The sequence below is a fragment of the Callorhinus ursinus genome, unplaced genomic scaffold (assembly GCF_003265705.2).
Source record: "Callorhinus ursinus isolate GAN/ISIS: 27379988/994484 unplaced genomic scaffold, GSC_fseal_2.0 scaffold63, whole genome shotgun sequence".
In the NCBI taxonomy this organism is placed as follows: Eukaryota; Metazoa; Chordata; class Mammalia; order Carnivora; family Otariidae; genus Callorhinus; species Callorhinus ursinus.
The window spans coordinates 3,625,257-3,648,123 of NW_027397125.1; the positions used below are offsets into that span (position 1 = coordinate 3,625,257).

Sequence of the window (22,867 nt, forward strand, 5' to 3'; positions counted from 1 at the left end):
GAGAGAGAGTGCACAAGAGCAGGGGGAGGGAGAAGCAGACTCCCCGCTAAGCAGGGAGCTCAACGTGGGACTCGATCCCAGGACCTGGGGATCACGACCTGAGCTGAAGGCAGACGCTTAACCAACTGAGCCACCCAGGCGCCACAATAAGTCACTTTTTTAAAAAAAAGATTTTATTTATTTATTTGAGAGAGAGAGAATGAGAGAGAGAGCACATGAGAGGGAAGAGGGTCAGAGGGAGAAGCAGACTCCCCGCCGAGCAGGGAGCCCGATGTGGGACTCGATCCCGGGACTCCAGGATCATGACCTGAGCCGAAGGCAGTCGCTTAACCAACTGAGCCACCCAGGCGCCCCTCGCAATAAGTCATTTTTAAAGAACCAACTTTGGAATAGTAAAAAAGGTTGTATAAAATAAAAAGAAATGATTCTACATTATTTAAGAACTCTCTAATACATTTAAAGAGGCCGTATGAAAATAAACAGTGCTTTAAAGGAACGAATAGCTGACAACTTTGATGTCCTAAGAAAATCTCTTCTGCCTCTGATTCCCATGTTAAACTCACGTGTTCTTCCCTCTGTCCCTCTCCCCTTTTTTTAATCGGCTACACTGGCATTTCACAGAAACTGGCTTTTGAGGGCCTCTGCTACAGGATCTTGTCAGGTTCCTCAATTCATTACCAAAATGAAGTTCTTAAATTTCTTCCCGTAATCAGCCCAGTTAAGTGAGATTTGAAATGGATGCTTTACAGCCTGAAATCTGTACTGCAGCCCATGAAAGTCATTTTTAAAATTTCCTAAAATGACCAGTGTAGTTGCAGAGATACCAAGATACGAGCCAGTTTTCCTTCACCTTTTCCCCCCCTAAAAACAAAACCATGTAACTTGATATTTAAGTAAGTGCAAATTGCTGAGTACCAACTTTAAAGGCAAATCAGGCAAGTAGAGGATGATTCACGTAACTAATTGGCAAGTGTCTGAAGCTCTTAGCAGGAGAGATCAGTATAGAGAGCTGGTTGTGAGTATAATTAATCACTTGAACGCCACTCCTCTCCTCAGCTATACCCAGTGCTTTTGGCATTTAAATTGCTGCTTTCTCTTTGGCAACTGTATTTCTATTAAAAAAAAAACAAAAACAGGTGGGTGTTTAGTAACCTCAGTAAACCAGAGATATATGCTGGTTTCCCTCCCCAGCCCCATGTTCCTTTCCCAAGGTCTCTACCTTTTAGAAAATTTTCAGTAGGGGTAGGCCCCAGAGTTTAAGCTGAAAACAAGATCATAGATGTGATCTTGGGCTCCACTCCCCACTTGGTTGGCCACTTGGTTTGGAAAAATGGAAGAAGTGTGCTGGCTCTTTCTCTGAGTTCATACCTTGAGGGCCGCTGGGCATTGCGGGGCTGAAGGTGGAGGTGCTGTGGTCCTGGGAGGGTCCTGGGAAGCCCTGCCATGGGCATAGGCCAGGGCTAGGGGGGGCTGTTATCCCAGCTGCCGGGCACATCAACTCACCACTGCCCAGACATTGCACTGATCATGGTCAGAACAAGCGACGTGTATCAGGTGACATATGTAGTACCAAATTAAATACTCTTTCTCCATCTGATTTGAAAAGTGAGATCAGTGACCTGGGGTCTGTTCATCTTTTGATGGCACCGGATTGTTAGAGGGGACCAGGTCTCACACTGCTTTGCTTTGCCTTGATGTGTTGATTTGTCTGAAGTGCCTGCTTATTGGATGAGCAGCATTAAATCAATGTGGCGATAAGGAGCTCCGCTGTCTGGTTCATTTAGTATTCAGACCTTCACATTGAATCAAAGGGATAAAGGCTGTCGACCTGCCTTGTGTGTGTGATGTCCTTTTGCCGCATCTGAAAAAGTATTGATGAATCTGATACAAGTGGAACATGGTAATTAGCCCACCTCACTGACCTCTATCAGCAAACTTCAACTTCTTGAAGAGAATTGAAGAGCATTCCTACTGTACACATTTGTATCTTTCCCCTGGTTTTGGTTTCTTGATTGTCCTTTAAAAATAAAACTTCTTTTTCTCGCTGTTAAAGACAAATGCAAGCAGTGGTTCTAGAATATTCAGCATTAATAAGAGTATCACTTAACAAATGTACATATAAACCTCTATGTAGGTATGTCCAGTGCTTTCAGATTCAGAACATTCTCCAGTTTATTAGTGTGTCTTAAAATTACTTCCCTGGTTTGTAAGAGGCTCAGTGTTGAACTGTGTTCCTCTGATCATTGTCGGGCCAATGGGACTCAGCATTACCGTACTTTTAGGATAAGGCATCTTTTAAGATGAATGCACCCATGGAGGTCCCCACTATTCCTGACACCGTTTCTACCTCCGCTGCTCCCCCCCCCCCGAAGTGCTGGTGCCCCTTCGGTGGAGGATTTCCTGCACAATTACCACTTGGCATGTGTTTATTTGTACCTACTGCATGTCAGGCTCTGTGCAAGACATTATAGGGGATGCAGAAGGGAAGAAAGGGCAAAGGAATTCGTTTTTGTTTGTTTTAACTATCCTATATCAGATTCTGTATAAGATGCTAATGAGATTTACAGAAACCCAGACATCTTGTTTTTTACCATTCCCCAAGAAAATCTGCATCCCTCTTTCCAGTCTCTCAGAGTATCAGAACCTTTTACAGCAGGCCTGGCCAGTCAAAGGGAGGCTTCACTTAAAGTCTCTGAGCTGCAGGAGAGGATTGCCCACCAGAAACCAAAAAGTTCTGCAAGATGGAGATGAATGCAGTTAAGCCTCAACCCACCACATAATTGAAACTGAGCCCTCTTGTTCTTCGTAGAGGATAATACCAGGCTTACTTTTCCCCTACCGCGTCTCCTGAATTAGAATCCCTCATTATTTGCATTCGATGCATCTTCTTCTTTGTATTTGTAATGGAGAATTCTAATTTTAAAATAATTAAATTTAAAAGCTAACGTTTTAAACTTTTGATGTTCTAGTTTCAAGTTTAAAAATAAAATGTTAAAGTATTAAGACCTTGAGAGTATATGGAACTTTGGGGGAAAAAAAATCTGCCAGTATCTGTAGAATACAGAGCCTATCACCGTGTTTTCAAATGTAGATTTCCCAAAAACCATTTAAACCGTCTGAGGGCAGGGACTGAGTCTCATGTGTCTAGGGGTGCAGGCCCAGAGTTTAGCGTCAACCTGGCTTGGGGCAGGCTCTTAGGAAATGTCTGTGGCAGAAAAGGAGGGAGGGCTTGCGGGGGCGGGGGTCAATCCAGGGAAGCGAACCTTCTGGGCCAAAGCATGGTGGCCGTCGAGCTCAGGAAACGCGAAGCAGCTGGATGGTGGTGGGACTGTGGAGATAAAGATGAGAAACCGGCTGCAGACTGCCCTCAGGTTATTCAGCCCCAGAGCAGCCCTGTGGATTCGCACAGGGGAATGGTGTGATGACCTGTGGATTTTCTAAAGATAACTGAGGTGGTCATGTACAGAATAAAGAGATAACGTAGCTAGGAGGCTATGAACTATCCCAGGGACACTAAAGCCCTCGGCATGGACAGGGTTAAGCAGAGAGCTCCCCAAGGTGGGGGGAAGAGAAACCTGCCAGGAGTGGAGTTGTTGGAGCCCGAGGGGCTGGGAGAGCAGGGGTGCCCGTCACTAGCTCGGGAAAGGGCCAGGAGAGAGCAGAAGATGCAGTTGCGTTTTTAGGCTTTTGAACGTAGAGGTGCTCTTGCTAGTCGTGTAGTGGGGTGGCCTGGGTGGTGCTCAGGGGGAGGGATGGGCTTGTGAGTGCTTGTCTCTCGACAGACCTACTTGTACTGTCACCATCTGGAATTTGCTTGCTCCTTGAACCATGTAAGCTCTTTCTTTCCTCGGTAACTGTTGTGTCTCTTGAGCCCACTCGTTCACAGCTTCTCCTCACACATGTTGGCCTCACCGGTGAGCCTCCGTGGGCCTCACAGTACCTATGGGACAGAAACTCCTCCTGGGCCGAAAACCAAAGGCGCTCTTCTCACATTGGACCAATCTCCTGACAGACTTTTGGGGAAAACTCCCTCACAACCTATCAACATCATCAGATTTTTCCTTGTGCTTTTTCTGCTCCTTCTTATGAGTTGAACCAGTGACTGTCCCCATCACAGACTGCCCCCACCTGAGAACTCAGGCTTCCTGTTGGCCTCTGTTTCCCCCCACTGAACCCACTTCGGGTTATGACCCATGATTTCCAACCAAGAGCTGACGGTCATCCCTGCCACAGGGAGCTCCTGTCCAGGTTAGATGTGGTGTCTGCTTATTATGATCCCCAGGCACAGGTCTCTGGTATTTTAATGTCAGTCAAGTGCCAACCTGAGATTTGTAAAGGAGATCTCATGGTGCTCTGTGAAGTTCCTACACCTCTGCTTCTTTCTCTGCTGGTCATCACCATTCATTTTTGTGTTCTTCTTTTCTCAGTTCTTTCATTATTGATAAGTGTTAAATTGCAGTGTGTCTTGCTCCCCTTTTTAATGAAAGCCACTCTACGCCTGGGATCATGGCTCAGACTTTCTTTGAAATTCCCGAAGAGCTTAACATATGGCTTTGAACACAGTGGGCATTTAATAAATCCTTGATGATGTTGTTCAAGTTAGCATGTTGGTCTTTACCTCTCCAACGAGGTCAGAGGACCATCTGGGCTCTCTCAGATATGTCAGATGCAAACCCAGAAAGCAGCCTCGGCCAGGCCATTGCTCCTGGCTCCCAGCCTTGTGATTTGAGGCATGTAATCATAATCCTGAGCTGTCAGCAGGGAGCGATCGGCTTCCAGGTTTCAAGTCCATGAAACAGGTAGCATGGGTTAGGGAAAAGAACATCTCCTGGGAGCAAGGAGGCTGGTCTGAGTCTTGGATCTTCAGTGACTGATGCTGTGGCTCCCTCCAGTCGCTTATTCCTGGTGGGTGTCAGTTTTCTCATCTGTGAAATGAGGGAGAAGGATGTGATGTTCGCTGAGGCCCTCCCAGCTGTCAACTCTCTGAATCGGTTATTAAGTCATCTCGAGTAGAGGACAGTCACTGAGGTTCTTGTATACAATATCGACATGTTCCTTTTGCAAGGTGGCGGCTTTCATACGTTGGAGTATGGTGGAATTGATCTTAAGTGGCTTTCTGTTGATTAAAAACAAAGAGTTTTCATACATGGTTTCTAACAGGACTACGAACCCATATCAAAATGGAAAAAATCCCCAAACACGTAAGACTCTGAGAATTAGGTGTTCAGAATGCTTGGGTATTTTAAAAAATGTACAGGGGATCGTAATGGTTACTAAATCACGACATTTTCAGGAGATACCTAGAGGATGGGTGGCAAGAATGAGCTAATTAAACTGACCTTTACACTTCCTCCACCCTTCCGGAGGCCCCACTCACCCGGGACCTCCCCCTGCGGAAATACGCATCTTCAGTGTAGACTTCGGAGGAGTTGGGGGGGAAGGATGGCACCATTAATCCCTTTCTTAAGGGAAATGACGATAAATTTCCAGTTAGAAGCGTAAGAAGGCCCCTGAAGAGTGAGCTTCATCTTCTCATGATCTTCCTGTATTTCCTGCGGAGGGCTGACATGGCACCAGAACTGCAACCACTGCTGTTGAGTTTGGGGACAGGGTGTTGTAAGATCAGCCACGTGTTTGGCTGTGCAGAATGGAAATGGTAAAAATAAGGTCCCTCACCAAGAGGCAAGAGAGCCAAGCAAAAATGGACTAAACTGTCCTACTGTTCTGTCCTCCGTCTTGCCCTAGAGCTTCAGGTTTTGTCAGAGTTCATTTTTTTCCCCCAACTCCCCAGCAAGCCTAGGAGCATCCTAAGAAGCAACATTTGCCGGCTATAAGGTGTCCGCTGCACTGGACCGAGCAGAGCATGCCTATAGTGTCCCTTCACTCGCCCAGAGACAGCCCAGGGTCTACAGCTAGCACAGTTGGTCGCCTCAGGGACTTGCAAGAGGAAAGTTCAGTCCTGTCACAGGTGCCTGTGTACTGTAGGAGTGTGTTTATAAGAAATGTCCAGAATAGGCAAATCTGTAAGACAGTGGATAGCGGTTTCCTGCTTGGAGGGTAGGGGTCGGCATGGGAGAGACTGCTAATGGGTGCGGGTGTCTTTTTGAGGTGATGAAGATGTTCTAAAATTCATTGTGGGGATGGTTAACTCTGTGTATATACTAAAAACCATTGGACTGCACACTTTAAAGAGGTGAATTTTATGGTATGTGAGTGATAGCTCAGTAAAGCTATTAAGGAAGAAGAATGCAGTTTAACCTTAGTTTTTATTCAATATGTGATTTTAATTTTCCTCCACTATTGATTTTGGCTGCCTTTTTCTTGAGGGTAGGGTGGTATGATAACAGTATTCCCATTTAGAACAAATGAATTTGAGGAATTACGTAGTTTATAATACGAAATGAATGAATGGCCAGTGAATACAGCATGTACTTTGCAGTTAGTTTACATTTGTGATTAGATTTTTTTCCCCCTAAACTAAGAGCAAATCATTGTCCATTTCCTGTGTCTCTACAAACTAACAGCAGTAACTATTACTGAGTATTAATTAGTAGAGCAAGAAGGAAACCTAGAGACGTGAAGTCCAACTTTCTTTGCAGATGATCAGGTAACAGAGTGAGGGGTGCGGGGGCACTTAACTTCTCCCTCGCTCTGTTTCTGCCATACATTCTGAGACCTGGAGCCTGGGAGAGACTTCTGGGCAGTGGAGGTAGCAAGACACTGTGTCAATATCTATTCCTCCATATTGTAAATGTTGCATTGAGTCTTTTAGAGCACTGCATCGAATGGGATTGTGGATATCACGGTAACTCAGTGTGTTACACAGATGACTTCCCAGACCGTCCGTTCCAAGGTTGCTTTTCCAAACGTCCATCCCTCTCCTCAGGCCCTCATCTTTAGCCAGCACCCACTCACCCTCCCTTATTCTTGCTTCTCCCTCGAGGTGACAAAGGCCTGCGCGTTGAGCTCCCCTGACTTTCCCTCCCTTGTGCCTTCAGATCCATGGGTGTCTTCATCCAGCCTACTTTCCTCCCCTCCTCCGCCTCCTCCCCCTCAGAAAGGAGTCACCCCTCTCTCCCAGCTGCCTTCCCCTGTGCTTTTTATCTCTTTAGAGACTTGGCCCACCGCCTTTCCCCTTTGACGGAGGTTAAGTGGGAGGCCAAAGTGTGAGTTAGGAATTTTTGACTTGGAAGTTCTTTATAAAATGTTTTTAATTCTTTTGTAAAAATATAAGTGGTTGTTAAGGAGGGCTATAGGAGATACCCTGCAAAGGTAAATGGACAGTGTGGGGCTCTCGATTTTCAGTGGATACACACTGGAGGCTTGGCCGGGGTGGAGGACGAGAGGAATCAAGAGCAAACTGGAAGAAGCTTATTCTATAAGGTCCTTCTTCATTTTTAACTTCCCGGCCTGCAGAGTCATCTGTCAGTATTGATCTGCATTTCTAAATCTCTTCCGAGTTGAAATTCACTATTTATAATAACAGCTATCATTTATTGAGTAGTACTCTATTCCAGGCACTATTTTAAAACTTTATATTCCTCTAATTTAACTCCCAAACTTTTGACTAGTATTATTATTATCCTCTTCATTATTTCTATAGATAGGGAAACTGAAGCACAAAGAGGTTAAATTAACTTGCCCAAGTTCACAGTCTTGATTTTTTAAAGTTCCCGTGTCCGATGCCCTGTTATGCTGTCCCCCAGCTTCACCGTCTTCCCTGTTTGGAACTTGAGAGGTCATCGGGCCTCTGTTTATGGCAATGTGAACCTGACACGATATGAGTACACGAAATAAAAGTATGAACAATCTAAACATAGAGAGATGGTTTCGATGTCCAGAACATTCTGACGAGCGGGTACTTAGTGGAGTTGTGAGTGTGTTCTCTTCTGATGGCTTCTAGACTTGGGAAGATGTATGAGGACATTTCAGAAGGCCAGTGGACATTTCACATATTGAGTGCCCTGGATTGCCTTTAAATTGTGTCGTGACTTTGACGCCAAATATCCAGAGAGCACTTCGTTTTACACGTTCACCCTTTGAACTGAGAGGTTCAGAATCCCAGATTGTGAATTTTTAAAAATGGCAACTTATTTCAGAATATATAGCTTTGCCCATGACAAAGAATCTGTTTTCTTTTCTTTCCTTTCTTCTTTTCTTTTCTTTCTTTCTTTCAGGAATCTGTTTTCTAATGAGGGAATGAGAGTAGAGCTCCACACTCCAGGTAGATTTCATTGGGTAATTTCTCAAACACACAGACAGGTAGGTAATGGTGAACATTCCTGAGAGTAAATATTTTACTTTGGCAATGGGAATTACCTTGAAGATGACTAAACCAGCCCTGTAAGCAGTGCTTTTTAGGCCTTTAGTTAGATCAGATTTTCGTCTCAGACTGAGTCTTTTAAATCAGATGGTTAAGATGAGAAAGAATTTTTTTTTTTTTTAAATGGTGCCTTCAGCTGGACCTTCTTTCTTCCATGCAAATCTTGTCCTAACTTGCGGATTTTGTCTTAACTTCTTTTTCTCTTTCTTTCCTTTCTTCCTCTCTTGCCAGTTTAGCATTGTGGAGAGTAACCCAGCATTTCACATTCCCAGAGTAAAGGATTACTTGTTTCAGCCTTGGCCTTCTTTGCCAAGAGAACCCTTACGGTTTTAAGCAGGGAAAAACAGAGGAGAGGACAGTCTTTAAAGATAGAAGCCAGTCACCAAAAGAGAATGAAAACCTCCAGCAATTCTCAGGACATGTGAACTAATTAAAACGGACACAACGTACTGTGCCACATGGTCAGAAATGTGAAGAATTCTTAGGATTGACACCATCACCCCTGTGCACAGGACTGTCAGAAGAATGAAGTGCTAGGCAGCTTTCAGCCCTGTCTGTGCCGGACGAATTGTCTGACTCTAAGCCCAGCCCTCAACCACACATACTTTCCCTGTCGTCAAGCCTTGTTCCACAAACATACATCAGTCTCAGCTCTGGCCTTGAGAGAAGACAGCTCCTAATCCTACCTGCCTCAAGTCAAGTAATGAACAGTCCTAGAATGAGTCAGAATGGATTTGTACACCTGTTAATAAAAGTGTAAATTGAGGACTTTGGGCTGCATTAGCATTGAAACTGTTACTGATGATTTATTTTTACTTGGCAAGACTGAAAACATAAAGACAGTTTTGGTTTTGTGCCAGTTTGCTCACGCTCTCAATTGTGATTAGAAGGTGTTTGTCACCACAGAAGACTGTATCAGCAGTCCCATCGCTAATGCACACCAGACTCTTGAGCCCAGGAGGGAGGCAGCAATGGCGGGAGGGATGGAGGCTGACTGCTCTGGGTGACACCCCTGCAAGGCCCTCCACGTACATTGTCCCACCCAGATGTTCAGGCACTGAGGCAAGCAAGTCATTTCCATTCTCTGGGATTCTGTTTTATTACCTTTAAATTGAATGGTTTGGAATAATCTCCAAGGTTGCTTTCAACTGTCATGCTCTTTGATTATGAGCATTATTTACACATAGAGGGACCTTTTTGGGGCTCCCAAAGGTCCCTCCCAAGCTCTGCTTTTCTCAAGCCTTCCTCTCCTGACCTCCCAAGCTCTCCAACTGTCCCGTATGATACTATGGTTCATTTTTCCTTTGTGACAGAGCGGAGCACACTGAAGAATTTCAGTATTCAGTTTTGCTACATAGCAGACTGTATGGAGGCCACTTGGTAACTCCTTTCAATGCATGGCCCCAGCGTCCTTCCCTCAGCTCATTTTCTCTGTCTTGCCGAAATTGTCCTGAGAATATCTGGAATCTATAAAGTGTTATTTTCATGCTGCCCTAAGAACTATTGCCATCTTCTTTTTAATCATGGCCCAGATATCCTAAACCATCATGATGCCTCTGCTTGAGGTAATGGTGGTACCTTTCTGACTGAACTTCTGTCGGGAAGCAGACTGAGGTGAATCTGCAGTTCCTGGAGCCGTGCGCTGTGCCTTCAAGTAAACACATTCTTACAGTTATAAAAGGTCTGTGGTAGAGCTCTTATCCAGCTCACCCTCTCCCCTAGTTTATTCTCCATCACTTTACAGACACAGAAACTGAGGCTCAGAGAGGCTAAATCCAAGGGTTGAAGAGTGGCAGACCACGTGCCCTACTGCTACACAGTACTGCCTTCACACACACACACACACACACACACACACACACACGCATACGCATTTCTACCTTATTTCAAAGACCACAGAAAGTCTATGATTGTGATGTTAAGTAATGGCAAAAGTTTAGTCTTCGAAATTGCCCTTTTTGGTTTCCTCAGAGGAGGCTTTAGGCAGGAGCCTGCATATTACTTGACTTCATTGTACTCCACAGTTTGGTTATCTTCAAGTGGGAAAATGCCCCTGGCCTTTCCTATCTCAGAGGAATGTTGTGAAAATAAAGATGAAATAATGAGTTGGATTTTTCCAGGCCTTAGGGTCATTCCAAGGATTGTGCATTTTGTGTAAAATAGTGTTTACTCTTCTGATTTTCTGCTTGTCTAAGGCTTTCAATAAATTCGATTCATATCTTTTTATGGTCATAGTGATAAAGGAACTTTCTTAATTTTCACAAAACTTCCCTGATTATTTGAAAACTAAGAGCCTTAAAAAAAATCCTTACCCACACTGGAGGTAGACACTGTGGGTTGGGTCTACTCATGTGATTATTGAAAAACTGAGTTGAGGCAGAACCAAGATTAGAATTTGTCAAGTGTTATAACCAGGATTAAGACATGGACAATATGCTAATACAGAGTCTAGAATAAATGATTATCAATATATTTGAAACTAAAGGGGAAGACAAAGAATTTGAAAGGATGTAGCGTTTGAGCTAAAGAGCCACTGCTTATTTGATGAGTCATTTCTAGCCCTTGGGAAACCCATACATTGCCTTGTACCTATCATTACTAAACATTTCTCTAGTGAATTAATACAGTGAATGCAACAAAGTCTTCTTTTTCACTATATAGCTTCCCATTTTGGGGTACCTGTGTGGCTCAGTCAGTTGAGCGTCCAACTCTTGGTTTCTGTTTGGGTCATGATCTCAGGGTCTCTGCGCTGAGCACGGAATCTGCTTGTCTTTCTCCCTCTGCTCTTTCTCGCACTCCCCCCTCTCTGTATCTCTCTCTCAAATAAATAAATAAATAAATAAATAAATAAATAAATAAATAAAATCCTTAAAAAAATAAAATAAAGTTTCCCATTTTAACCAAACCAGAACTGGACAGAATATGGTGGGAAAGGTGTTCATGCAGGTAAGTGTGTAATTATGACACACTTAATGCACAGGACTTGACACACTCTGCACAGACAAAGCACATCATAGCCACAATTCAGCAGACCCTTGATTCTCACCTGGGAGACAGACCTACCGTGACTATATCAGCATCATCTGCTTCTTCAGATGCCCCCACCCACAGCTGCGGGGTCAGAATCTGCATTTCAGCGGGATCCCCCAGGGTGATTTGGTGGCTCATTAAAGTTTGAGAAGCACTTGCTGTGCAGCTTTCAATTTTATTCTCTCCCGTTGGTCTGTGATCGTATGTTAGACTTTAATATCTGATATTAGTGAATATGCTGCTGTCATTCTATCCTCTGCTGAGCACAGGTATCCTTTATTACCTGCCCCGCCCCCTTCCAAAAAGAAGTTATTTGGAATGATTTTTTGCAGGTTAATGTGTGGGAGGAAAATGTAAGACCATTAGCCCATGGCAATGATTGTTTTGTTTGTTTGTTCGTTTGTTTTTGGCTAGTGTTTAAAACCCCAAGAAGGGAAATTCACTTTGATTTTCTTCCTTTTTCTTCTTAGTAGGAAGTAGTGCAAAGGAGAATTTTTTTGAGGAAAAAAAACAAAACAGTGTCATGGAGAATTAGACTCTCATGAATATGGCCATTTTTGTCCTGAAAATTATTTTCATCCTTCTCAAGTCTGTCTAATGGATTTCAGTTGTCTCAAGAATATTTAACACTGCCAATTCCTGCTCTTTAAGCTCATCGGAAGTTACATCGATTTTTTTTCTTCTCTCCAGTTTCCCAATAACCTAAAGAAAGCAAATCCAGTTCACTGGCAGCTTTGGCTCTGCACTTGACAGGTGTGCCCGGCAGCACTCTGATCAGGATGCGCCGTCGTACTCGCACAACGTGGCAGTGAGTGACCGCGCTCGCCGGCCACTCCCTCAGCACCAGAAGGACCTTCCTGAGTTACTGCCCCTGCGACATAGCTGTACTTCATAGGGCTCAATCCTGTCGGATTTCATCTAGAAAAGAAGGAAAGGATAAAGAGACTTGAATATACCAGGCAGAAAGGAACTCTTTCATTGAAAATCCATGATGCAGGGATAATCACCTGCCTCTCTGAAGACATCTGTGTCCCCTTTAGTGGACATTCAGTGGGGCTTTCGAACCTAATTTGATTCAGAAGAAAATTTAAGCTCTTGTCCAACTCGGTCCCACATTTAGAGAGGAAGCTGGAGAGGGAAGGTCTCTTCGCCTTTGAATCCCTCCCATGCAACCCAGTGGGGCCAGGCAGGGCAGGAGGTCAGCACTGAGGAACAGAGGCATCAGGGGTGAGGCTCAGACTTCTGAGATGCTGGAGGTTAGCCTAGTAGTCTGAGTGACCAGAGTAGGAAGCTGGGAGGAAGGGGGAGAGGTTTCTTGGAGGCTAAGGAAATGACAGATTCAAACAGGAGAGTCACCAGTGAGAAAAGGGCAGACGTTAGGGTGGACTTACCTACCTGGAGTATTGATAGCGGGAGCCAGATGCTGGAAATGAAATGATGCTACCAGAGCCCCTGCTCAGAACCCCTCCTCGTCCACCCTCCAGGAGCTAAGTTCTTCTCAAAAATGGCTCAAGGGGGGTGGAGGATGGACCAAAATCGAGTCTTGTGAGGAGCTAGTTTAGAGTACAGCTGCTCAGGCCCCTCGCAAGGCATGCGGCAGACAGCGCAGTTTTGGGGGTTTACTAGTTGAGAACTGGGGCTCTGAGCCAACCACACCGGAGATGTGACTCCGGTGCTTCCCCTTACCGGTCGTGGGACCTGTGCCCAGTGATCAGCCCTCTCTTGCCCCATCTCCTCATCTGTAAAACTACGATGGTATTAATAGTAACCACTTCATGGGGGTGGTATCAGAATTAGGAGAAATATTTCCTGCTTGCTGTTTGGCAGAATACCTGTCCTATAGGGAAACCACTCGGGGAATGTAAAAAACATTTTTTCATGACTGGAACCTAATTTGATTCAGAAGAAAAATTGAGCTCTTGTCCAGCTCAGAAAAGAACAAGGTGAACAAAATAACTTTGATTGTAATTCTAGGCAGTAGCCTACTCTGAGGACATTAGAAGCATAGTGTATATCCAGGCTGTTTTCACTTCATTTGAAGAACTAGCAATTCGAGTTACGACGAATATATAATGTTGTCATCCTCCTTATACCAGTTTGTGCCAAACATAAATGTGTTTGAAAACTTGTGATGACAACACATGATCTGAAAATCAGAAGGCCGTGCCTCTAACCAGTCTTTTCCCTCCTCCCCCCACCTTATCCCGACCGGAAGAACTCCTTGACCAGGAGCGCACCCCTTCCCAACGATTCCCAGGCGCGCAGTGGGGCTCGATTCCACACTTCCTACGACAAGAGATACATCATCAAGACCATCACGAGTGAAGATGTGGCTGAAATGCACAACATCCTGAAGAAATACCACCAGGTAATTTTTTTCTATTTGAAACTCTTGAGAAAGTTAACATTCACTATGAATTATGAATACCAAGGCCAAAGATAGAGTTAGAAAATGACGAGAACACATTTGACAGAAAAATCTCCTCTGGCTGGGTTTATTAACATTCCTGTGGCCAGATTACCGAGAGTTAACATTTAGGAATTCTTGTACTATGGAGGTCAGTAGTTATTTATATAACACTTTTCATGTAAATACTCTTCTGCATAATAATTTTAATGATTACCATTCTGAATTTTAAGTCACTCAGTTGAAGATTTAGGCATGTTTCAGAAGTGTTTCGACCATGCGAGAAGTTGGGTGTTGACCTCTTGGGTATTTATTTACACCTCCAAATCCTATCCTGCTTTCTCTGTCTCATCCTGCCCCAGCCTCAGAGAGGTCCACCCCACTCTGAGAAAGTTAGTCAGTTTTGGAAAGTTGATGTTTGTCTACTTCCTGCCTCCTTTTTGCCCCTCAGGGTTCTCCTTTCATAATCCCCGGGGAATAAAATGAAACTACTGTTGGGAGCAGTGATCTCTCTCTCTCCCTCCCTTCTTGTCTCCCTCTCCCATTCCCTCTCTCTCCCTCAATCTCGATAAATTCCAACCCAAGCGTGCCTGGTAGAGCGCATGCACCCAGGTCCCAGCTGGAGCTGTAAAAGGCCTTGCCTACTGTGACGTGAGAGCATGAAGTCCGGTATCAGACATTCCTGGGTTCAGATCCCAGCCCTGTCACCTAACCATGTGACTTCTGGACTTTGGAGCCTCTGTTTCTTCATTAGACAATGGAGGTAACAACGACACCCGACACTGAGTCCTGAAGGTTAAGCGGGAGAGGGCACAGCAGATGCTCAGCGCAGAGTCTGCCCCGCCCTGGTGCCTCAGTATACACCAACTGCCATCATCGGGTCACCTGGCGTCCTGAGAAATTGTGGTCTTTGCCATGAATATGGCCATTGCTTGCAACATGATGGCAGTCATCTTCAGAACTGGTGTCTGGCCACATGCCAACACACACACACACACACACACACACACACACACTTGCTTTTAGACTCCTGCTGCATTTTTTGACCTATATAGCTCCAAATCCTCCTCACAGGTAAAGATTGGCTGTCACAGAGGATATTCAGAATAAAGTGCCGAGGGCCCTGCTTGTGCGAACCAAAGGATTCTGAAACATTATTAAGTCTCAGCCTCTCAAAGTAACTACTTTGCAGGCAGTGCTCGTTTGGATTTGTGAGCTCTGAGATGTCTGTTTAAAAGTCAGCTTCCCTACTTTATGGTCACGCGTGATGCTCTGACATCACGGATTATTTCTTGGCAGTTGCTTTTTCTTCCCGTCTCTGCGAATACGATCGATTGTATTTTGCTTGCAGTGAAATCTATTGAAAATCTTTGAGCTCTATTCTGTTTCTGGAAACTGGGGACTTTTCCTAATTTATTCTCTAAAAACATTAGCCTCTCAATTAATTGAATATCTAAAAAATCTTTTGTAACATCTCTTCCTTTAGAAATTTGTTCTGTAGCACTTACGTTGTTGCCTAATACAAAGGACATTTTAAGATGCCCGGATAGTACCGGTGAGGATGAAAACACCAAGGCACAGGCTTCTGAATGAATTGAATTACAAGATGGGACTTTTAACTATTCATCTTTTGAACTGTCTACTATTTCATTTCTCCCCCTCTGGAATTTAATGTCCTGCTTAGACATTCTTTTTACTCTTTCTTTAAATTACCTCAGAACATTCAAAGCAAAGTAATACCTCAGTGACTGATGAAAACATATTATTCTGATACGTGGCTACAATACCGTTCTAATAAAATGTGACACGCAATTCAAACATCAACTTCCTGATGACAACGTTGAGTTCAGAATTATTTTTGACTTTCCAGAAATCACTGTTTGAAACGTTTCTCTGGGGTAGTCACTGTAACCTCGCATGCAGATTTGACATGTCATCAGTATTCCATGAAATACACTGGGGATCAAAATAAATCTATTGACGTGCTTCCGGGGCTTTCCCAGTGCTAAAGATTGCCTTTCGTTCCACTGCTCGAAAAGTTATTTGCTTGGTATGTTCTTTACCCAGAAAAGTCTGTTAGCCAACATCTAGCTTTTTCTTTCTTCTTAAAAATAGTATTTTAAATCTAATCTAAAGTGTCTTAATGATTGAGAATTGCCACTATTAATACAATTTATTTCAAGGACATTAAGTTGAAAGTCAGGAGACCTAGATCCTGGCTTTTTAAGAAATAGCTACTTAGGTGATCTCGAAGCTCAGTTTCCCCATCGACGTTTCATTCATTCATTCATTCAGGGATTTACCCTGACCTAATTCCAGAAAGGATATAGGTGGCCTTCAAAGAAGTTTGAAACACAAGACAGAATAAATGGGAAGAGAGGGAAGGAGATGGCGAAGACACAAAGTGGAGCCTGGGATGAGCTGAAAACGTCATGCCAGATGCCAGCATGCCTGCTTGCACGAGGGCTGGGAGTTTGAGTTTCCTAGGAACCAAAGTTGAAAGAGAAACCTGGGCAAGCCCATTACACAGCTGCTGGGCCTGAAGATACCAATGAATCGGTTGATCGGGAGGACTGGAACTGTTCTTAGTCCTAGGATCAGACAGAGTTGGTCTAAGGAGTACCCCACAGAGAGGACATGTGACACAATCAGCGTCATCCTTGCAAATGCCCGTGCAACACAGAATTTCACAGAGCTTGAAAAGAAACCCATCAGTGCAGGCTGCTGAAACCACACTGACACACAATTACACTTAGCCACCACAGTTGTGCCAGGGAGGATGCAGTTTGCCCGGGCTTCCTGACCCTCTGCCAGCCCGGTCTCACCACTCCTTTCACAGGCCACCTTCACACAGGGTGCTGGTGATGTGACATGGTGGCAAGCTCAGCCTTTTCCATCCCCAGGTGTAGCTATTGCACACGATTGGACAGAGGCCTCATCATCTGTGATCCAGGAGAGGTCTCTCCAGGCTTTGTGGTTCTCTGTTCTAGTCAGTGGTGCTCACGGGCATTTGCGATGCGTATCAGGCCTTTCTTCCAACTTTACGTAGGCCTGGGCCAATTCGAGGATTTATGTGGAGTCTTACAAATTTCTGTCGTCTGCTTCAGCAGCAACTATCAGTTCTTCTGTTTCGTCTTGCTTTTACCTTCTGATGCACTGTGCTTCTGAACTGCCTGGTCTGGACAAGCAGAGAGACTTGGTCCAACTGCCTGTCAGTGGACGGGACCGACTCTCAGAGAGGGTGTCTCCCGAGGAGCAAATGGCTGGACTTGCCGATAGCTGTGTTATTCCGTGGCCCTTTGGCTTCCCTTTTCTGTTCTCTTTGCTTTCATTGTTTTCTGTTTGATGGACTATACCCAGAGCTGCAGCTGTAGTCTGGAAGGTTAAAATCACCATGAGGCCAGTCTCTGGAGAAGTCGAACATTGCTAGATGTTTAAATAAATTCTTCCTGGGACTAAGCTTCTGACGAGCCAACCTCACCAGGGACATGGTGTGGTAGGTGGTTCAGACGTCAGACTCTGGAGCTGTCTGCTGCAGTTTCGCCCCTGACCAGCTATGTGACCTTGGGCAAGTTACCTAACCACTCTGTGCCTGCTTCTCTGTCTATAAAATTTGGATAATAGTACCTCCTTCGTTGGGTATTGTGCTAATTAGGTGAATTGATGTTTACAACCTGCCCATCTTGGTGTATGGTAGGTGCTCTATCAATGATTGAATAAGTTAAAGCACATTCTTCTACTTAGTTTCCTACCTCCCAGTGTTGAAATCATTAACCCTGTCAATCCACTAGGGGGCCCGGTTTCTGGTATCATGTGGCACTGTTGCAGAATTATGAAGATTCAAACCGTGAGGAGTTAGGATTTTCCCCAAGCCCCCCGCATCTTGCCTTAGTCTTTACTTGCAGCCCAAATCCTGCCCTAATTTCCACTCAGCATCATCTCTCAGACCAATGGAGAATTTCTGTTAAGCAAAGCAAACATTTATAAGTCTCTTTTACTTTATTTGGTTTTCTCTGTTATGTTTGGGAAAATAACCTAAAGTTTTGGTGTCAATACCATTTTCTTTAAATTTCTGGTAGGCTAGAACAAACTTGGGTCTTGTAAATGATGATTATCAACTAGTGTCAGAAGAGCATTTGAAAAGGAAACAATAGTCAAGAGCCTGCTAGAATGTCTTACTTCTCTTAAAATGACCGATTTTTTTTTCCACTGGCCTGAAATCATTGGGAGTTCTGACATCGTGTAGGTTCAGCTTTAACTGAAATTCAGGGTCAGTGTTAGTAAAACTTTATAAGTTTTAGGAGAGGGAACAAGTTACTGTATACATCATTAAGAAAGGCCTAAGAATGTATCATTAAGAATATCTTTTAAGGTTTTGAAATACAGCATTTAAATTTACTTCTTATTTCAAAATGACTGAAATGATAAATTGATAAGGTTGATAAAGTAACTCCAAAATCCTTTTTTATCCTTTGCATTGGGAAATAACTAGTAACTTGAACCGAATCTGGATGTCATGCCTGAACATCTGAATTCCTTGCTAAATAAGCTACCTCACAGCTCAGTAGAGGATGTTAGAGTGAATGTTTGACTTTTTTGGACCCTCCTTGGAGTACATCTTTTTATCCTCCCATGAGGGACATTGGTGTTGGTGTCATCATTCGAAGAATGAGCCACCGTAGAAGAAAGCTCAAAAAATAGGCACCGTAATAGCTTAAAGCAGTTGGGTGTTGTGCAGAATGAGAAAAAGTTGCATACTGCATCAAGTGCTTCTCATACTTCAATTGTAGCCACAACACCCGAGCCCCAGGCAGAAACACGCGATTCTCACTCAGTAGGTCTGGGGTGGCCCGAGATGCTGCATCTCTAACCTGCTCCCAGGTGATGCTGATTAAGCTTGTTAGATGGCAGGGCACTCTCTACTTTCTAGAGTTGGAGAAACGCTCTGAGTCTGCTCTTGGGGTTTTGGTCCCCCATCTGGAGGAGAGGTCAATTAAGATTTGCAAAGTAGGTTAAAGTTTCAAGTCCAGGAGTACCCTGGTACTCTGCTCCTACAGCTGAGCTCCCAACAGGGCCTCTGCCCTCAGAAGCTGCAGACACATTTCTTGGCATCTCTTCATCTCTTCGTAGAAGCATCAGGAAGGCCTTTGCCATCCTTCGGGTCCCCAGGGAGCGCCCTGCTGAGCTCCACTTTGCAGGCAGGGAGTGGCCGCTTGCTAATGGGGTGATCGGAGCCCTCAGTTCCCATCGTCCTACCCATTCATCCTCAGGCTTCTAGGGAGCTGCCCAGCCTGTTCACCAACACCCACTGCCCGCAGCAGATTTCCTCCAGTTTCTGGAAATTCTGTCATCCTTCTCTCTTTATACACCGTCTGTCTCCTGTCCTCTCTCCAACAGCTAGAATGTTCTCATTCTGGTCTTCACGGCTCTTCACTCCTCTTTCCCGTTTTCCATCTCCAGACATCCCTGCTTGCGAGATTCCAGGGAAATTCCTCAGCTCTGCCCGGCCCAGTTCTCTCTTCCACTGTCCTATTCTGTTGTCTCACCTGTCCAGTGGGTTTTTATTTCAATAATTACATTTTTCCTTGTAGAAGTTCCATTTTTAAAAATCTGCCAGTTCATTCTTGATAGTTTCTTGTGTTAGGTTCATCTCTGAAATTGCATCCTTTATTTTTTAAATGTTTTATGCATGACTGTTTAAACTCTATTTCTGATGGTCCTAACCGCTGCAATTTCTGGGAACCTGAATTTGTTGTCTCATGGGCCTGCTGCCTCTCTATCAGAGTGACCTTCCCAAGCAGAAGCCCCCACAGTCTGGGGTCAAGACATTGACTAGGGATCACACCTATCTATGTCGGGTAGGGGGAAGAAGAAAGATTGGGCAGAAGGGGAAGTCAGATCACCAAGTTGCAGCCAGCTGGTGGGGTGCTCTTGAGTTCTCCCCACCACCCACCGCAGAAGCTCCCACGGTTGTGCAGAGTGACCGGGAGGCCGACCCTGAAGAAGTTGCCAGCAAGGCTGTGGACTGCACGCCACAGCTGGGCGGGGAGGTCTTCTCCAAAGGCAGCCATACTTGCCGTCTTGTGTTTGATGGTCTTGTTGAGTTCATCGCCTCATCTCTAGCGGGCCTCCAAGCTGACTTTAGGAAAGGTGTTGTCCCGAGAGTTTTATCTGTGCTGAAGAAAATGAATGAGGAGCAGAACATGTTTCTGTCAGAATCTAGCACCTCCCAGCTCCCTGCCTCTCCTACCACCCAGCCCAGCTTCTCTGGCCCCAGCTCCTCCCCCTGTCCTGGCTCGCTGGCACACCTGCTTAAACTTTGGCCTCCAGACCCCAGTCACAGGCCACCGGGGGCGCAGCTCCTGACTGGAGGGCAAGGGGCTGGTTCTGGAACCCGCCTTCTTTGACCAGTAAAGCCTCCCATCAGGTGCGTTTCTAGTGGAGGCCACGGGCCTCTCAGATCTCCTTAGGATGATGGTGGAGCAGCAATCCTACGCTTTCACTGTGGTCAATGAATAAATGCCATCTGCACTTACGATAGAGTAGTTCTTACAAAGTCATTTCATCTTTAATAACCGTGGTGTTTCTGGGTCTTAATTATGTGTAACAAACAAGAGGAGCATCAGTGTTTTCCTTCAGGTATATTCTATATATTCTGCATTATCTCAGTACTAAGAGTGTTTGTAAACACTACGGAGGAATGTTTGTTCCTTTCAAATCTGATTTTATCAATTTTAAGAAAGGCAGTAGTTTTGTGTTTATATTAGCTTAAATGTAGTCATCCTTACATTCTTTTTTCACCTCAAAACTGTTTGAAACCAAAATAAACTCTATTAACTGATACTTAAAGACCATTTTCCCAAAACACTAATTCAAGTTAAGTTTGGATTTCTTTATTTGTTTGGTCATTCTAAAACAAAGCAATCCTTAATTTCAGGCTGTCTTTCTTTCTTTTCTTTTCTTTTCTTTCATGTTGTCAGTGATCTATAAACATAGCCAGAGGCACAATAAGGATTACAGATAATTTAACCTTTCAAAAACATTAAATGAAACAAGACTTTACATTGAAGTATTAATTTGATGCTGTATTAAATTGTCACTTCAAGCCTCTAAAAAAAATGAGTGAAACATGATAATAACAGCAATTTCCAAAAGCCAGAGCCCAGGCTCACACTCTCACGCGGAGATATAAATATTTATCCGTTGCAGTACATCACTTAGAATCCTCTCTGCTGAACCCTTCAGTCAGCTGTGAATCTTTTAATGGCATTTCATTTTGCATGAGAAGAGCAACAAAGCGGGGATTCATAATACTTGTTATTCTTGTTGAGCGCCTAAGAGCGAAGGAAACATCTTATGGCTGTTTCATTGTATATGTTTTAAAAATTCTGATTTCACCGTGTTAATTTATTGTGGTATGACAGTTCTAACAAACCCATGGCTATGTAGGAAAAAGTTCTAAGGAAGACTTATGAAGAGATAAAATTTGGTTTTATTGATTGTACCATGGAATCATTTACAAGTACCTTTTTTAAAAGAAGACAGAAGGAAGTAAAAACTGTTAGTGTTGGAAGCATAGGTTTCAGACAGAAACACTGCAAGCAAATAAAAGTTTCTGAGAGTACTCATGAAAAAAACAGAAACCACTCCATGATGAGTAACAGGTGACTTGAGGTATCCAGCCAATTAAGTACAAAAGTGAAAAATAATAAAAACAATATTTAAAAATGCATTTAAATGTAGGTAATACAGTGAGTTTAACACTGAGAGTATGGACGCTGACCCCAAGAATAACTGAGTGTTTTAGCTTCCTATAGCAAGCATAATAAGAATTGATGATAATCAAGTTCACTCTTTTAAAATTGGGGAGTAAATATTCAGTACCTATTCAGATGAAAACTCAGTGTCATCGTGGAATTGCAAGCATTTGAAAGCCACCCGTCGAGGCGCCAGACCGAGCTTTTCTTTGATGTGAGAGAAAAGCTTGGCTGCAGGTGACAGAGAGAACCAGCATTATGCCACAGGTAGGAATGTGTCGGGAAAAGGCCACATTCGAGAAGCCACTGAAAGGCACACTCTCCAGGACTGTACATATGCAGCCCATGCTCTCATAAAAGAATCCTCTCTCTTCTCTCTTGCCTGATGTGCGCTCTTAATTTCTGAGCCACACATGGATGATCAGCATTGCCAAGTGTTTGGTCCATTTGTGGCCTTATCTCCCTCGGGACCTCAGAGTGGCACAGAACAGAAGTTGCATACTCATCTGACTTCTAGAAAGGAGTCTACCAGGCTACTGTAGGCACCGTACCTGCTGAGTCTGGAGACTGAGATACTAATATAGCTGGTGGGGAGCACCCATGTGTCTATGTCCTTTGCCAGTAGGGAAGGCCTGCCTTGTAGCCACATCAAGACAGTGGTTGAAAGTGAAAGAAATACTTAGACCTTTCTTAGGGAGTCATCCTCAGGATGAAATTGTTATTTCTTCATTCTTGTAGTCTGGAAATTAAGCATGTAGAAGGGAGGAAGCAAAGATTCCTTAGGTTATCTTGTGATCGAATCAACAATGTTAATAAAGAAATTAAGAGATGCTGAGGATGTTTTTCAATATTCAAAAAAAAGAGGGTGCTCCTCCCAAATGATTGGTCATTGAAGAATGGCATGACATTGTAGTGCTCACAATACACCACTTTCTTCTTATTTTGGAAGCATTTATGTACAAGTTGTTTTGTAAATTTGTCAATGATGTGTAAATTCTTGAAAGGAAAGTGCTGAGTTCTGATCCTAAAGTAACATGAGAGAGAAATACAATTTTTTTAGTGTCTCTTTCGTATTTACAAGAACATTACCCCTTACTTTATCAGCAGATACATACATTCACAAAACTATTCATTTTTGGAAAGTCTTTGTGGAGGTTCATTGAAATTGAGAATTCCCATCATGCATTTAAAATAAAATTCATTTCTCAGCCTTTTAGGGATACATCAGGTGCTCTAAGAAGTCTCCCTCCGTTCCCTCCCTTCCTCCCTCCCCACTTCCTTTTCCACCCCTCACCCCAGGGTCTTGGTTTCATCTTGTTCCAGCTCGAGTCATGGTCAGTCAGTCCCCTG

General features: G+C 44.0%; 1 protein-coding gene across 6 annotated transcripts in view; it reads left to right on the top strand.

Annotated features, from left to right (window-relative positions):
- Nucleotides 1-22,867, top strand: part of PIP4K2A (phosphatidylinositol-5-phosphate 4-kinase type 2 alpha) — a 213,769-nt gene that overhangs the window by 108,582 nt on the left and 82,320 nt on the right. For all 6 annotated transcript variants that reach the window (XR_012376066.1, XM_025891928.2, XM_025891929.2 and 3 more), the window contains one exon: nucleotides 13,569-13,721. Coding sequence is in view for 5 of the 6 variants with exons in the window: in XM_025891928.2 (XP_025747713.1) it covers nucleotides 13,569-13,721 (153 nt within the window). In the remaining variant the exon portion in view is untranslated. The remainder of the gene's footprint in view (nucleotides 1-13,568; nucleotides 13,722-22,867) is intronic.